The 16,251-nt window shown below is 37.0% G+C and overlaps 1 protein-coding gene across 2 annotated transcripts in view; it reads left to right on the top strand.

Annotated features, from left to right (window-relative positions):
* col7a1l (collagen type VII alpha 1-like) overlaps nucleotides 1-15,156 on the top strand; it is a 51,866-nt gene extending 36,710 nt beyond the window's left edge. Inside the window, exons 29-80 of one of the 2 annotated variants that reach the window (XM_026327166.1) lie at nucleotides 14-79; nucleotides 329-409; nucleotides 524-550; nucleotides 805-849; nucleotides 1,011-1,085; nucleotides 1,169-1,264; nucleotides 1,465-1,491; nucleotides 1,700-1,753; nucleotides 1,883-1,954; nucleotides 2,061-2,120; nucleotides 2,356-2,391; nucleotides 2,502-2,546; nucleotides 2,708-2,743; nucleotides 2,955-2,999; nucleotides 3,556-3,627; nucleotides 3,723-3,755; nucleotides 4,361-4,432; nucleotides 4,567-4,626; nucleotides 4,711-4,746; nucleotides 5,045-5,125; nucleotides 5,417-5,452; nucleotides 5,609-5,653; nucleotides 6,079-6,150; nucleotides 6,362-6,397; nucleotides 6,684-6,710; nucleotides 6,911-6,949; nucleotides 7,056-7,118; nucleotides 7,386-7,424; nucleotides 7,551-7,604; nucleotides 7,693-7,725; nucleotides 8,155-8,220; nucleotides 8,421-8,465; nucleotides 8,564-8,599; nucleotides 8,680-8,706; nucleotides 8,790-8,861; nucleotides 9,065-9,127; nucleotides 9,376-9,393; nucleotides 9,483-9,518; nucleotides 9,609-9,647; nucleotides 9,744-9,779; nucleotides 9,867-10,001; nucleotides 10,105-10,185; nucleotides 10,698-10,895; nucleotides 11,225-11,332; nucleotides 12,326-12,370; nucleotides 12,843-12,923; nucleotides 13,337-13,393; nucleotides 13,499-13,543; nucleotides 13,695-13,796; nucleotides 14,015-14,068; nucleotides 14,181-14,231; nucleotides 14,738-15,156. In XM_026327166.1, the coding sequence (XP_026182951.1) occupies nucleotides 14-79; nucleotides 329-409; nucleotides 524-550; nucleotides 805-849; nucleotides 1,011-1,085; nucleotides 1,169-1,264; nucleotides 1,465-1,491; nucleotides 1,700-1,753; nucleotides 1,883-1,954; nucleotides 2,061-2,120; nucleotides 2,356-2,391; nucleotides 2,502-2,546; nucleotides 2,708-2,743; nucleotides 2,955-2,999; nucleotides 3,556-3,627; nucleotides 3,723-3,755; nucleotides 4,361-4,432; nucleotides 4,567-4,626; nucleotides 4,711-4,746; nucleotides 5,045-5,125; nucleotides 5,417-5,452; nucleotides 5,609-5,653; nucleotides 6,079-6,150; nucleotides 6,362-6,397; nucleotides 6,684-6,710; nucleotides 6,911-6,949; nucleotides 7,056-7,118; nucleotides 7,386-7,424; nucleotides 7,551-7,604; nucleotides 7,693-7,725; nucleotides 8,155-8,220; nucleotides 8,421-8,465; nucleotides 8,564-8,599; nucleotides 8,680-8,706; nucleotides 8,790-8,861; nucleotides 9,065-9,127; nucleotides 9,376-9,393; nucleotides 9,483-9,518; nucleotides 9,609-9,647; nucleotides 9,744-9,779; nucleotides 9,867-10,001; nucleotides 10,105-10,185; nucleotides 10,698-10,895; nucleotides 11,225-11,332; nucleotides 12,326-12,370; nucleotides 12,843-12,923; nucleotides 13,337-13,393; nucleotides 13,499-13,543; nucleotides 13,695-13,796; nucleotides 14,015-14,068; nucleotides 14,181-14,231; nucleotides 14,738-14,749 (2,970 nt within the window). In that variant the 3' untranslated portion in view covers nucleotides 14,750-15,156. Of the gene's footprint in view, nucleotides 1-13; nucleotides 80-328; nucleotides 410-523; nucleotides 551-804; nucleotides 850-1,010; nucleotides 1,086-1,168; nucleotides 1,265-1,464; nucleotides 1,492-1,699; nucleotides 1,754-1,882; nucleotides 1,955-2,060; nucleotides 2,121-2,355; nucleotides 2,392-2,501; nucleotides 2,547-2,707; nucleotides 2,744-2,954; nucleotides 3,000-3,555; nucleotides 3,628-3,722; nucleotides 3,756-4,360; nucleotides 4,433-4,566; nucleotides 4,627-4,710; nucleotides 4,747-5,044; nucleotides 5,126-5,416; nucleotides 5,453-5,608; nucleotides 5,654-6,078; nucleotides 6,151-6,361; nucleotides 6,398-6,683; nucleotides 6,711-6,910; nucleotides 6,950-7,055; nucleotides 7,119-7,385; nucleotides 7,425-7,550; nucleotides 7,605-7,692; nucleotides 7,726-8,154; nucleotides 8,221-8,420; nucleotides 8,466-8,563; nucleotides 8,707-8,789; nucleotides 8,862-9,064; nucleotides 9,128-9,375; nucleotides 9,394-9,482; nucleotides 9,519-9,608; nucleotides 9,648-9,743; nucleotides 9,780-9,866; nucleotides 10,002-10,104; nucleotides 10,186-10,697; nucleotides 10,896-11,224; nucleotides 11,333-12,325; nucleotides 12,371-12,842; nucleotides 12,924-13,336; nucleotides 13,394-13,498; nucleotides 13,544-13,694; nucleotides 13,797-14,014; nucleotides 14,069-14,180; nucleotides 14,232-14,737 lie in introns of those variants that run through there. The other variant, XR_003296928.1, reaches the window with a different exon arrangement.
* Nucleotides 15,157-16,251: the final 1,095 nt, after the last annotated feature.

Below are 16,251 nucleotides of genomic sequence, written 5' to 3' on the forward strand. Positions count from 1 at the left end.
TTTGTTTATATAGAGATTTAGGCAAAGCCCTGGACAATATGATCCTTTCATTTCTTCCAAAGGAGAGAAAGGAGAGAGGGTAAGAACGACGTATAAACATGAACACACACTACTCACAACCAACACTGTTGTCATTGCCACCATTATAATGACAAAATAGTGAAAATAAAAAATAATCCAATATATCAAGTTGTTTTGTTTTTTTCCCCATTGTTACTGCTTCCAGTCTCATAACCCTGCTTGTGACTGTGTACCGTCTGATGTGTGGTTTTACTGTCTGTTTTGTATTATATTTTCCAGCTCAAGCTGTTATATTTTAATTTGACAGGGACCTCCAGGAACAGATGGTATACCTGGGTTGCCAGGACGACCAGGGAGAACCGGACCCCCAGGTTCTGCCGGCCAGCGGGTAACTCAATTCAGAAAGAATAAAATTTCACATTTAACAGTTTCATTTGACCTGTTTAAAGTTGATTTAATTTATGTTTGATTCTGAAATCACTGTTGCTTTTTTGTAATTCAGGGCCCTACAGGCATCCCAGGAGACATGGTAAGATCAATATAAAAGTGATCCTTCTAACAGATTAATGTCATCATAATTAGTGGTGATAGTAGTAGTAGTAGTAGTGGTGGTTGTAGTATTGTTGTTAATATTGCTATTAATAATCTGAATTGGGCAACTTTTATTTTGCTGAGTTATGTGTTTGTGATCATATTTTATGACATTTTTCACATCTCATCTGAATTTTCTTTGTTCACTGTTTATATAAATCACTGTAATCGTTGTGTCTCTTTCAATAACAGGGTCCTCCTGGTCTAACTGGTCCAAAGGGACAAAGAGGAGAGAGAGTAAGTCTAACCTTAGCAATTACTGTCCCTGTAGGCTGGTTTCTCGTCATGGTACTGTCGTATTACTTTCCTTTTCTAACTGGGTTTTATTTATATAGACACCTTTACTTAGTTGTGCATTGCAGGTTGTGGTTTGTGTGTGTGTGTGTGTTGTCATACAGGGAGAACCAGGATATGTCATAGCTGGCACAGATTCAAATTTTGTCCCTGGTCGAAAGGGAGAGCCAGGATCTTCAGTAAGTCTTTAGAAAAAATGTTTTTGGAGGTTTTAACAGTGGATTTTTTGGGCTATAAAAAATTTATCCACCCCATGTTACAGGGTCCCCAGGGACCTCCTGGAGTATCAGGGGTCAATGGAGCTCCAGGGCTACCTGGCCAGCCAGGACCACCAGGGGCACCAGGAATATCTGTCAAGGTAACATGAATCTGAGTCAAAATTCAAACTAATCACAAAAGCAGCACAACGTACTAGATGTGAACCCTGCAAATAGCAAAGTGACATCTCATCTTCTATGATATAAGTATAATTATTAAGGAAATACATTTTGACCCTTAAAGATGTTTCAGCAGTACAAATAGTCCAACTGAGTAGCTTTGTGCTTTTATGCTTTTTAGGGAGATCCTGGAGAGCCAGGAGCAAAAGTAAGTGTAAAGGCTGCTTTTTATCATTTCATTAGTCTTTCTAAAAATGTGCATATGTTTAAAGGAACCTGCAATGACTTGCTTCAATTTTAATTTAATTAATTTTGGCTTTTTACATATAATTGTTGAAGCTACACAATCAACTATGTAGTTATATAACATGCCTTATTTAATTTTAAATCTGATAAACCTCCATTATTTTTAAAAGGGTTTACGTGGGAAGCAGGGTGTGAAAGGAGACAAGGGAGAGCCAGGAAAAGATGTAAGTGCATAGCTGATAATATTATCGCTAGTACCAAAGTACAATGTAAAACAATTAAAAGCTCTTGTCTCCTTTCTTGCTCTCTCACACACTTCTCTGACATACACACACATATGCGAACTACTGTAGGGTCTCGCAGGTTTGCCTGGTCCCATTGGCATCGATGGGGTACCAGGATTTCCAGGTCAGAAAGGAGATAAGGTAAAAGTGCTCGAAGTCAAGAGATTATAACATTTGCTCTTGACAGCCTTTCTACTAACATTACATAACTATGCAAGTATAAATAAGATTTGAGCTGTTTTTTCAGGGTGACGAAGGAATTGGCATACAAGGTATTCAAGGCCCTCGCGGAGAGCCTGGAGAGAAGGTAAAACACAAACAGTTTATTCATAAAAAGCAAAGCTTGATTTCAAAGCATCAGGATGTGAGGCTGTGATGCCTTCAAGACATGAATTTTGGAAATGTTCCACTGGCAGTAAATCATAGACTAAATTTGTAGTTGTTTTTATGTATCCACAGCTACATGAGCACAGCACTCTGAATTAGTAAAGACACCACTATTACAGATGCATCAGTATAAAATGGCCATTTTTGTTTTACAGGGAAATATTGGTTTAATGGGACCAGTTGGCCCAAAGGTAAATAAACTTAATATGAACATACATTCAGTCTGTTTAATGAATGTGCCATTTTTTTGTTTGTCAAATAATCTTTTTGGAGAATAAAACTGTTATATTCGTCTTTTAAGGGCGATCGTGGAGAACAAGGCATTCAAGGAATCATCGGACCTCGGGTTTGCATTATTATTCCTGCATATTTCCCTCTCAAGGGCCTTTGAATTATTTCCAGCTCAATCTAATGAGATGAAATCAAACCTATTTAACCAAAGGGTGAATATTGTGTAAGAATCAGTGATGAAAGGCTTCTGAGGTGGTGATTTATTTGTATCTGCAGGGAAAGAAAGGATTCAAAGGGGAGCAAGGGGACAAGGTGAGTTCATCCCAGACACATATCCACCCTCTCTTCATCAGGCTGAAAATATTTTCTTTATAATTAAGTCAAATAATGCATTTTATTCAGTCAAGAGCCAAGGTGAGATGTTTGAATAACACTGGTGTGAATGAAAATGTGTGTTTGTGAGTGTGTGCATGTGCATGTGCAGCTTTCCATGTTAAATTAACTAATGCATTTGTGTCGACAGGGAAAACAAGGAGAAATGGGACCAATGGGACCACAAGGACCCACCGTAAGTGAGGCTTGCATCATACAGAATATGGCCTAAGTTGCCAGTACACATATCTACACAGATTTAAATGTAGATATTGCATGCTGCCTGCACCCTGGAACACATTGTAATATCACACCACACCAAACATAATCATAATTCCTTCCACTTACTCACTCGTGCATAGTAAAATCTTTATTACAAAGAAAGATTACAAACAAATCCTGAGCCAGCTGTAACATATTTCTTTGGGCCCTACTTTGAAAATGGTTTAAATGTTTTCTGCTGCCTCCAAACAGACATTTGGATTGATGAAGGTTCTCAGGATTAGGTGCTATCAGAGATGGTTGTGATTAGATACAATAATTAGGCAAACTGTCAAACCTCAGTGGGTATTTTCTTGAAATGAGCCATTTTTCCCTACTTCACTGATTTTTAATTTGAGACAGTGTTGTTATTTCCAAAAGATTCTCACAAAAATTGCCATCATGAAAACGCTTCTACTGATTTTTTTTTTTTTTTTTTTATCATTTGAATTTTTAATGAAGCTGTAAAGTAAATGTTTTACATTTCCCAGGGACTAACAGGGCCAATAGGGTTGAAAGGAGATGATGGTCCAAGAGGACTCCCTGGAGATCCAGCCAAGGGTGTAAGAAAACTGTTTCAACTCTCTTTTACAATTTTAATAATAAATAGGAACACCTGATACTTAGCACTCAAGTCTGTTTTCTTCTGTCACAACAGATAATTGGTCCAACTGGAAAGAAGGGTGCCAGGGTGAGTAAATCGAAGTTAGCTTTTGCAACTTGTTTTATTTTGCAACCTCACCAGATATATTTGTAATTCCAAATCCTATTCAGTTCACTGTGTGTGCTCCAATAAGATGTTGGACATTGCGCTGCTCAACTGTGGATTTTAGAGTTTGAGAAATTGTTGAGTGGGAGAAAATGTTACTGGCTCCTTGAATCGGTTTTCTCGGAAAGATTTAAACCAGTGGCACAATCAGGCTACTATGTCACCTTGTTAAATGTTTGTCACGACATCATACATATGTGAAGTTGTTTGTCTGTATTTATCTTGTCTCGCCTAAAATAAGTTATTCAGCCTGAGGGAAGTGATTTTCTTAATGTTTTACTCTATCAAAACATTGTTAATTAATTGTTCTGGGTATTCTTGCATACTCAGACTCAGTCCTCTGGGTCTGCTTATCAAACACAATTAAGATTTTCTCTCATTAGCTTTTGCAGTGGGACTGAATGCTTCATTGAAAGGGGCCTCTTTAATCTCAGTCCACAGGGTACCATTTAAAGTGTAGAGTTTTGTTTTGAAACTGTTGCTGACCAGAATCCTGTTGATTGATGTGCTTATTTTGTGTTTTTTAGGGAGACATCGGCCCAGTCGGCCACACGGGTCCTCAGGGAATAAAGGGTGAACGAGGAGACAAAGGAGAAAAGGTTAATAGTGAGAAATGCTGTATATCATGCTTACATTTAGTAATTTCTGACTCACTGACACAAATATACAGCAAATATCCTTTAACTGTAGAAAAATTCTAGACAGAGCGGCTATGGTTTGTTTCGACATGTAGGGCACTCCAGGGTTTGGGATTCCAGGACAGCAGGGACCAAAGGGAGAAAATGGCGAGAGGGTGAGTCACTTGAAGAATTGAAATTAGTCCACCTGACACTTCGGTTGCTTGCTTTTACAATTTTATCATTTTCATTGTTTACAGGGAAATGTTGGTTTGTCTGGAAAACCAGGGCCAAAGGTAAATGATCACTGATTACTTTACTCGATGCTCCTCTTATCAACATTTTTAAATCAACATTGGGTCAAATAACTATGTGTGTAATGTGAAAGGAGTTCATGATAGTGACAGAGAATTATCACCAAACGTTTCAGTTTGCTTCAGCTTTACGGAGTGTTTAGTGTCTTTCAGCTTATTGTTTTGTTTGTTCTTGACTAAAGCATTTGGCTTACCTACTGTAAAACCTAAAAATTACTTTCAAAACAATTAGACTTTTTCCTGAGGTTTGTGATGTTACAGTGTCAGTTTGTTTGTCCAGGGTCAAGATGGCTACAAGGGTGACAAAGGGACTATTGGGTTACCTGGCAAACCCGGAGAACCAGGACTAAGAGGTAAAGATGTAAGTAAATCCTGAGTGGTTGTTACAGTAATTATGTAAGTTTCATGTATTATACAACACAATTTAGATGTATTTTATATTTATTACAATGGTTTATATGGAATCTGTAATCAGGAGAAAGTCCATAGTATGAAGCTGTCAAATGTCTGGACAAGATAAAATGATCATTTCATCAATGCTCAGGAAATTACCAAGTTCTTCAACCTCTTCTGTCATATATTTTATATTTGCACAAATGGATAAATGCAATATTGCAAAATTGCTGACAATTACTGTTGATTTTGTGTGTAGGGTGCCCCTGGAGCTAAAGGAGACCAAGGAATGAAGGTACAGTCTTGGTACAGTGCTTGTTTAGTTCATGCTGCTGTTTAAGGTTTTCAGCATTTGAGTTGCTTATACGATAAGTTGGATTAAAAAACGATATATTATTATTACACACATGTTAAATGCAAACATTTAGTGATAAAGTTTTGTCTTTCACAGGGTGAACAAGGTCCACCTGGAGAGCCTGGTGAAAGAGGAATCAGGGTACCAGTTTTGTGTTTTCCAAGAATAAAAGATGTATACAATAAAAACTAAAAGTAAAAATAATTTATTCTTAATATAACAACAAAGGAAGACCGTCTTTTCTTTAATTAAAATGTAAATCTGCACATTGCATGAACCAGTTGGTGAGTTGGTCAATAACTGGCTTTTATTCCTGCAGTGAGCACGGGCACGCTGGGCCAACAAGTCAAAAACTTTGCACAGATGTGTCCAATACCACCTAATATACCATGAGTCACCTCTGAGTTATATTCTCATGTGATTCATTATTTGTTTCTGTTTTTTTTATTTTGTTAATATCACAGTGGCATTGTGGAAAAAACACACATACCCCCCATCTAATTTTGCATGTTTTTTTCATACAAAGCTTTACACTTCATTTATTTTCATTTATAATTGTTGATTAGGGTCCACTGGGGTTGCCAGGGCGAACAGGGGACCCAGGAGAGAAAGGGGAAATTGGGAAGCCTGGGCTACTAGTAGGTTCTTTGACTTTGCAATTACAGTGAAAATAAAATTAAAGAATCTTTTTCACTTTATTCACTGTGCAGATTGTTCCTTTATTTGAAAATGTCCTTCTGCTAAATATGTGGGTAGGGACTCAGTATGTTTTATATACTTAATGTAGCATACATAAACAGCCTAACTTGAACTTTAAGATAAACAGATTTCTTTTTTTCTTTTTTGAAGGGCACTGATGGAAAGAAAGGAGACAAAGGAGAACCAGTATGTTGATATTCACCATCTCATTCATTGATAGGCATGTGTATTGGTGCTCACAGTTGAGTGCCTTCTGCCCATTCTTCTGTGTTAGTCACCATGTCTCATCTTTACAACCCGCTATCCTCCTGTGACTTCATGATTTCTATTTTGATATGTTCAGTGATTAACCTTTGTGTGTGCCACCCTTCAGTGAACCCACTATTTTCCTTTGTGTGTACTGTGTTTAGCTGTGTGACATCTTAGATTTTAACTGTGTTTTTCTCTGTTCTTCTTTTGATTGTTCACAAAGGGAAAACCTGGACCTCCGGGAACACAAGTAAACATATCCCTATTATAATTTTTGGCAGCTTCTCATCAGTTCAGCTGTGTTTCACAGACGCATTTGTCGTAACAAAATTTATGAAAAGACAATCACCACTCTGACATAAAGCCTTGGAAAATGTCTGTTCTCAGTCAGCTGAAATAATTTGCAAGATTTTGCAAGATAACTTTTGATTTTCCATTTTGTCCTTCCAGATTTTTACAGAAAACAATGTCCTGACCAGAGTGATTAAGGTAACTTGAACCCATGACTTATTTTATTTAGTCTTTATTTAGTTTCTTTATGAGAGAATTGAAATGTCTCTTTTCTTCTCTCATCTTCTGTCCTTTTGTCCTTCAGGGAGAACCAGGAGAACCTGGTCAGCCTGGTCTGAGGGGAGAAACGGGTTCACCTGGACCAAGAGTGAGTTTCCTAACACTTACTTCACATGACAGGATCATAGAGTACATACTTGAAGTTCAGGAGCATGCTGAATTGATCGACATGACTCCCATTGATAGTTGTGAAATCCCAAGAAATATTAGATAACAGCTAGGCTGTCAGATTGTTACCAAGGTGTTTATGGTATTTTTGTTTTGTTTTAAACAGACCTATAGTCTGATTGGAGTGTGGTTTAAACTCCTGAATTGTTAATTATTACATTATATTAATAATTGCCTCGCTTCACAGGGCCCAGATGGTAAACCAGGATTACCAGGACCCTCTCTGGTATGAGTATGTCTTTTAAAATATGTTTATTGTGGTGCAGCTTATAGCAGTGTAACTTAGAATAATAGAAAAGGTATATATAGATATATATATATGTGTTGGAATGTGAAACCATTTGTTTTGCAGGATGGCTCTGGAAGAGTTGGCCTTGATGGTTTACCAGGAAAACCAGGAATTAAGGTTAAAAAAAACTTCTGCACACACACATTAAAATCTGACCCTGTTCATTACAATGACCTTAAATTAAGATGTTTCCCAATCACTGCAGGGTGAACAGGGACAAAAGGGGGAGCCTGGTCCGGTGAGTGCACCACTGTTATTATGAAATGTTATACAGTATGTAATTGTACTGTACATTTATACTGTATAACAAGCTTTGTAGGGAAAGTGTTTTCTCAGAGACATGTTTCAAGTGTTGAGAGATAAAATATGAGACAACAAGCATGAACAATATACATCTAATAATAGAGAAAATAACATTATTAGAAGGATTAGCTACTCGTGTATCAGGAACAGTTAATCTATCACATTATTGGAAACTGTGGAAAAAAATTTTTATTTACTTCAGTAAAAACCCAACTGATCTCATTATGCAGGTGTTTTAGTTTGTGCAACTGACTGCTCCATCAGGAGATGATGAGCTTTACAGTGTTTGAAAAGTGTGTTTTTAGTGTGTTTTCGTGTGTGTGTGTGTGTGTGCGCGTGTACCCATATGTGTGCATGTGATCAGAGAGGAGAAAAAGGAGACCAAGGCCGGGTTGGGATTGCAGGAATGCCTGGCTTACCAGGAACTCCAGTGAGTATCACTCGCAATCACTACAGTTAACTATTTATCCTTTATATGTTCTAATGATGACAGTCAATAGTTAAAACTTAGGCCAATATAAAATATATTGTTGCTTCAGCCGTGCAATTAACATCAGCAAATTATCATCCTCCTATTTTTCAACATAATGATCAATCAGAAGAGATTGTTTTATTTCCTCTGCATTACAGGGGAGACCCGGCATTGATGGGAAGAGGGGCCTGCCAGGAAAAGATGTGAAGAACATTTCCATCTAACAATTAGTGGACTGTGCTGTGTAATACCAACTGGATTGGTCAATGGCTTGATGTCTATATTTGTTTTCTTTTCACAGGGAGAAAGGGGCCCAAAAGGAGATGACGGGAAAAAGGTTTTTAAAATGCACTGCAGCAAACAGACACTTATGAAGCAATTTTTAAATACATGCATTAACTTTCCACTCAATTCCAGGGGGATAAGGGAGAAGTGGGTGCAGATGTAAGTAGTTTTGAGTTTTTAAGGAAATCTTTGTGAGATAATTGAGGTTGCAATGCAGTTGCAGTGTTTTTGTCCTTTCACAGGGTAAAGATGGTAGTAAGGGGGAACCAGGACCTCCAGGTTTGCCTGGTAGCCAAGTGCTTGTCACTTCAGAGGTAAATATGATCATTTGCCTTTTCAGCAAATGAGAAGAGTCTGTTTTCTCAATTACATTAATCTGCGTAAACAGGATTATACCAGTAATTATTACCACCTTTGTTCACTTCTGTTTTGTACTGATTCAGAAAATGGACGCTGGTGTATCAAGACCTGCCTGTCAGTTTATAATTTACAGATTTTTATGTGGATCCATTCACAGGGCGCCACCATTGACGAAATCCGACAAGCATTTCCAATCCCAATGGGTCCTCCAGGAGCCACTGTGAGTGTGATGTTTATACACAATTTGGCATATTTATAGCTCATGAATTACGGCACATCATTTCAGCTGTTGCATGGCATAATTCATGTTTTGCCTGCATGGCTTCTGAGTCATCATTCAGTGATGACAATAATGCTTTTATTGTGGGTTGTGATGTGTTTGTGCCATTAGCTACGAGCAGATATAGTAAGCTTTGTGTCATGCATTGTAAATGCATGTTCCAATGTCTTGCTCCTCTGTGTGTTTAGGGTTCACCCGGAATAAAGGTAAGAAAATAAGGTTTATTCTAAAGCTGAGTTATAAAAAAAAAAAAAAGGAAATTCTTGCATTGTAGCTCATTTGCTTCATTTTGTAGGGTGATAAAGGAGAAAGAGGCCTGAAAGGAGAGAAGGTAATGCTGATCAGTGTTACCCCTCAAAAACATATGTATATGGAGATGTAAGGTACATTATTTTTAATACATCTATGTTTGTGTTCAAAGGGTGACGCTGGAGCTCCTGGAAAATCTATTGAGATGAAGGTGAACACTGTCTGCAAGTAATTCCTCCACTGGGATAAACTCTATGCTTTCATTTTGTATTAAGTCTTGGAGCAACATATTTTCCTTCTTTCTCAGGACATTGAGGTGATGTTTGAAGCTTACGGCATAAGGGTGAGCTCAGAGCGTGACATTATGTACATTTTGCCAATTTGTAATAATATCCCAGTTTAACCTTCTAAATAAAAATGTTTTTCTCAGCTGCCTTTGCTGAAGGTTTTGATTGATAGGCTGCTGCAGGATGGAATAGAGGAGCTACTTAATGTACTCAGCAGTACCAAGAAAACAAAGGAAGACACAGAAACTCACACCTCCAACGTCATCACTGAGTACACAGTATGTAAATATAAGGAAAAAGTGCATGTTATTTTTACCTTAGGGAGGTTGACTTGCTATCTCCACACTCCACACAACAAAAGAGGTTGTGTTGTCTCAACAGAGTTCAGTGGCGTTTGATCTGACCAGCCAGCCGCTGGACACCATTGAAGAGTCGGATTTAGACCAGTTTCCAGAGTCAGTTGTAAGTAAAAGACAAATCAGCCTGTTATGCTGTTACATGTTTGTTGCATACTAGTTCAGTAATCTGCCATATTTTGTCTTGATTCACAATACACAGAAATCTGCAGCAGGATCTGTAACAGTGCCTCAGTATTTTTTCACCCCTCTTATTGTTTTATGCTTATAGTGCAGTCCTGAAACTTAAAATGGTGGAAAATGTTAGAAAACTTTAAGGAGATTAATTACTTTTTCTTACCATTCAAGTTTAACTAATATTAAACTCCAGCGACACATGTAGTATAAGAACATGTTTATTGTGACACCAGCATATTCTGGCTTGCTGCCCTGGATCAACATTTTAATAAGATGAGTACGAAATAATCCCCTACACCTCTACCACAAACCAATGTGGGAATACTTGTTTGCTAATATGCTTCTATAAGAGTGTACTGTGTAATTCCTTACCTCAACTGGATACTACTGGTCCAAAATGGCACTTTTTTACTTCTACTGATTCTTTCTTCTAATGTGAAGGATCCTTTGAATGAGCCTGTAGAGGGTCCTACCTTATGGACCATCACGACACTGAATAGAGAGCATGGGCTCGACAGAACTGGGACCAAGTTAAAGGGATCCAGAAGGAAGGACATGAGCGGCAGTGATGAAGCATCTCCACTCAAAATTAATCAGACTCTAGTCAGTTCTACATTCAATTATACTAATACCCACGAGGTAAGGATATTTTGCAACAGTACGCCACATTTAAATTTACAATTCCAGTTGGACATATATACGTATATTACATTATTAATATTTTCATTTGTCATTTATCTTTATCTCAGACACATAATCAGAGAAAAATAAATAACTTCATCAAAGCTAAAAGGCTGCACAGCAGCCGATCTTCAGACTCCTCCAGTATAACAAAAGAAATAAATGTTTTGAAAATCTTTGTCAATTGCATTTTTGGCATTAAAGCATTAAAAATTTGACAAAACAGTATCATAAAGAGGTCGTGGTGTCTACTAATCTGAAGAAACGTATTAAACTGTGTATGTCAGATGCTTTCAGAGTTACCAGAAACAATGGCAGAGACTCTTCTCCTCACCAAGGAAGACTCTTTGAAGAAGAATCCAGGACAAAAGAAGAATAACAGGGAGCGTGGGAAGGTAAAGCTCCCATGGCTTGTCTTCTAACCACCAGTGTGCCTGTGACAAGCATGTCTTAGATATAACATGAAATACTCCTGGGGTCATTTTAACAAATAGCATTTTAATAATATATCGATTGCCTTTAATAACTTAAATGTATTAATTTTATTAAAGGACCATACTAGTGTTGCATGTTTTAGCTTATCTTTCCCACCTTCCAAGTATTTACTGATTTCAGCTCCAGCCACTATGGACTGAAAATCAGTTTACACAAACTTGGAACAGTAACATTATAGCAAACATTATGTAGATTTTTATTATTTGTGCAATTTAAAAAGTTGCTTTAACCAGGACACTTACAAGTTACTTACATCAGGCAATGGTTTTTACTTACATTAAAAAATTCTCTGTAAGCTGATTTTTTTTTTGTCTCATTTGCTCTTTTTCAGTTAATAAGTATTTATGTTCATATAGGAGCTAAATTTTAAGCACATCACAACAATTTCATAAAATATGGATTAATATAGCCGTGACTCAAAATCTGCTTGGATCACATCTCGGAGAGCCAAGGCAATTTGATTTCAAGTAATTTTATTTAATTTCCATTGTGTTTTGCATTAAAGTGAAACATCAACAGGGGACATAAACACACATTAAAATTTAAAACTATATTCTTATAAATATATGGAATTACTCCAGAAATGGTTTGTTGTCATGTAAACTATATGCAATTTAAAGCAAATAGGCCGAAGCATGTAAAACCTCTAGTGTGGTCCTATAAATACAAATAGCTCTAAACCATTAGCTAACTTTAATGCTAAAAGCTCCTAAACATCTGTTTGCAAAGGTTTTGCGTTTGTTTTTGATATTCATTAACTACTTATTTCCCTCTTAAATATCTCCATAAACTTACAGTATCAACTCATAGTTTTAATACTTCATCGTCAACAACTTCTGAAGCATGAGAAACCGTTATCTTGTTTTCTCTCTGACTGTGAACTTCTTAACCAGGGCAAAGGAAATAAAGGACGACATAAGAGGCAGAGACAACGCCTGGTAAATGTCCTTGAAGGGGTCAAACTATAGTGAAAACTTCACTTTTGCCCCAACTACACAAAAACAAGCTGACTAACACAACAGTCATCTCACCCTGCAGAACCTAAACAAACTCTAACGCTGGCTATTGCTAAACATCATTAACACAACATAATATTTGAGTAGATACATGTATAACAGCTTTAGTACTAAAAGTTTTATTAAAAAAATAACCATATTAAAATAACATAAAAAAATATAACAGAATTAACCAGTTACTGTATACTTGGTGTGGCAAATAAAACTAAAAGCATGCATTTGCATTAATGTCTATGTGCTTCTTGTTGTTTGTTTTTTTTTAACAGTTCTGATAGATTTGATAAATGGGCTTTATTGTAATTGCTTGGCATTGTTGTCTTCATTCACATAAATGATAAATGATCATCTGCATCAGTATCTTCCTGTAATTATGTCTTTTTTTTTTTGTCTGAAGACAAGTGGAGAGGATAAGCAAGGACAAGAGGAAGAAGAGTTGTATAATGGCGAAGAATACAGTTATGAGTTTGAGTATGAGGTAGGCAGCTCCTACAGCGAATGACTAATTCATGCACTGTGGGAAACTTCAATTTAAAGTGATGATTGGTGATGTGGGGTTATTAAAGTGTTGCGGCGTTGTTGTCATGGATGTCTTCTTGTTAACAGCCCTGTCAAACTCATAATCCAATCACCTTTTTTAAATCGCAGCATCTCTAGGGACTAAAATATATCTATGCCCACACTAACCACAGAAGAGAGTTGATTAATGACACACCCACTACCTGAACTAAATATTAAGAATAAATTGGTTTGTCATTGCGGCCCACTGCATGTGTTCTGCACATCATCCACAGGAGTGTGTGGAGGTTTTGAGTGTTTTAAAGTTAGGATCAATTTATTTTATTATTTTCATTTTATTTATTTATTTTTTTAAATTTTTTATGCAAACAGGAAGAACTTTTCCCAGATGATCCCTTCACCTCTAAGGAGATCAGAGACAGCAGACAGGTAAATTTGCTTCAAACAGCATTCTCTCATCTTTCAGTTGGACTGAGTAAAGTGTTATAATTCATTTTTAATGTAAAATGTGTCCCATGTTTTTATCATATGCAGCTTGAAGTCCAAACAGATGAAATTCCCTATCGAATGGATAAAAAGGTGATTATTAATAATTCTGTAGCCCAAAAAAGAAGACTCACTTACGTAAGACTGTACTCTGATGAAAAGGGAGCTGAGGCAGCTGAGATTAGGCACTGCTGTACAGCACCTGAGGAATATTGACATGTTAATGCTGTTTCTTCATGTGTAGGGGGAGCAATTAACCACACACAATCCAGTCCAATTAGAAACATTGGCAGAAACCTCCAGTCGTCCTCTAACATCCCTCTCAGACAGAGACATGGATGCACAGGTGAAATTCCACTTGTTTTATTAAAGTATGACATATTAGCTGTTCTAAAAATAATCAGAAACACTGGTTAAAAAACCTGTTTTTTTATTGTGACAACCATACAAACATTATAGCCATTAGCATCATAGGTTATTCCTTGAATGCCTAATGAGAAAATTCATTAGCCTAATTTTGTTTAATGTCTGAGAAACCCTCCCCTTTGATTTTCCTTGTCCTAGATTGTCCTAACAACCACAGAGCCACTGTCTCAACCCATGGACATTAGAGAGAAGGTATAGGGGAAGCTGCCCTTGGAAATGTCTCATTTTTGCTCAGAATGGTGCTTTCTTATTGAAGTACAGCTTTATGCTCACATTCCTATCTTTCCTTGATTGTTATTACCAGGAAGAAGTGTCTCTGCCTACACCTCCCCTCACAACAGAAAACCCAGACCAGGTAACATTTTGATCCTAAATCATCAAATGCTTGATGTTTCTAAGGATCCCTGCATGCCTTGGGATGTCCAACTCTTTTGTTTACCTTTAACAAAAAAAAAAGGCATGAAAGTGATGGACAAGTGCTTGAGCAATTAATTATTAATTATTTATAATATTCTCTAAATCACCCATTCATTCAGTGATATTGAACAAGCACTTTGCATCATACTTCTAGACCTTTTCCTCTTCCTGTGAAAAATTTCACCAGTGCACATATTTGTATCAGGCTAACATCAGTATAATGGGAATGGAAACATACCAACACAGTTTTTACTAATTTTTTTCATAAAAGTTACCAAAGCATGACACAGGACAGCATTTTTAAGCGGCATGCTTTGAGCATGATTTCTCTCAGCTTGTCTGAATGGGAATGAGAAGAAATACTAGATTCGTATAGAGTGAACTGCTGACGGAAAGACTAGAGAGTTACTTTTAATATTTGTTCTCTCTCATTTTCTTAAACAGGACATCTCTTAATTCCCAAGAGACTGTGACTATAGAGTGTTATTCATTCATAAGAAAGCGCACACTACATGGAGAATGTCAGTAAACTGTGAAGTGTTTTGCTGGTGAGGAACCCTGAACCTGATCAAGCGTTTCATGAGCGGGGGGATGTTTTCACTCAGCGACGATGTCACTCGCCCAAACAGAGCATGGCCACAATATGGCCATTCCTAGATATTGTTAGTGGAGATAATCAGTCAGGCAGGATTGCTGAGATCTGAGAACTGTGCCCTCATGTTGAGAATATTTTGATTGTTTAAGCTGTTCAGTGTAAACACCACTCTAGCCTTTATTTACCTACAACACTTAATTTATTTCAAGATAAATGTATTTCTGTGTAACAAAAGCAACAAAGAGCTTTTTTTAAACACGTTGCCAACAATCCCAATACCAATTTCCTTTTTTAAAAATTGTACTGAAATTTTATTTATTGAAATATGGAAAAAATGTTGTGTTTTTTACACTTTGAATACAAATGTTAATATTCAGATTGTAGTGTAGTAATATAAGCAGATCTGTATCCAGGTCAAACACTTTATCCACTGGTGAAATTTTTCTGTTTTTACATTATTTTGTCAGTGTTTAACCTCTCTGTGCATGTATCATCCAGTAAAAAAAAAAAAGTTAAAATCATTTTCTGAGCATTTCTGTGTCTTTCTTTCTTACAATTTTATCATCATACACATTATGTCACACATATTGTCACAACGTTTTAATATGACTGAAGCCATAAAATTGCTTATGAAAGTTTTGGGGTACTTGACAGGTTGCTCGATCTCAAATCAGGGTTAAAAGAGATGAGCCCTGGCCTGAGTCCGTGGTAAGTGTCCCTGATTTTACAGAAGACAGAATAACAAAAAAAAAGATTTGCAGTAGTAATCATTTTTATATTTTAGGTGTTCATGCCAGGTGCCCCGGGTGGAAGAAATCGATTCAAGGAAGCACAAAAAGTAATTTCTTCCACTAAATGAATTTATGTATTAGAAAAGAAATAAGTAATGAAAATGCTGTTTTGTTGTCATCACATGTAAGAGTTAGTTTTTCATTTTATTTTCAGTATCTGCCCTCTGGAGCTCAAGGTTCCAACAACTGGGCTGTAAGTCTGTAATCAGTTAAGTTGATAAGAATCAGCAGTCCAAGTTTACAAGTAAGGATATGACTTATAAAAATATCGGTGTGTGTTATATAACTTCTATTTCTAGAGAAAGAAGCATGAAATCTCTGACCCCGAAACACATACCAGGAGGGACAGGCAAGGAAGAAGAGAAAGGCAGAGATACAGTGATACAGAAATAGAGATTCTTCGAGAATTACAGGCTGGAGGAGATGGACAGACTAAAGCTGAGGATGTGGCCGAGTCGGAAATGGAAAAAGGAGTAGAGCAAGATGCATCTTTAGAAACAGGCCCAGAAACAGTTTATGAGGGGGAGGAGAGGAGTGGAGACTATGACTGGGAGACAGAGGAGGGTGTCGAT

The sequence above is a fragment of the Mastacembelus armatus genome, chromosome 23, assembly GCF_900324485.2.
Source record: "Mastacembelus armatus chromosome 23, fMasArm1.2, whole genome shotgun sequence".
NCBI classification, from domain to species: Eukaryota; Metazoa; Chordata; class Actinopteri; order Synbranchiformes; family Mastacembelidae; genus Mastacembelus; species Mastacembelus armatus.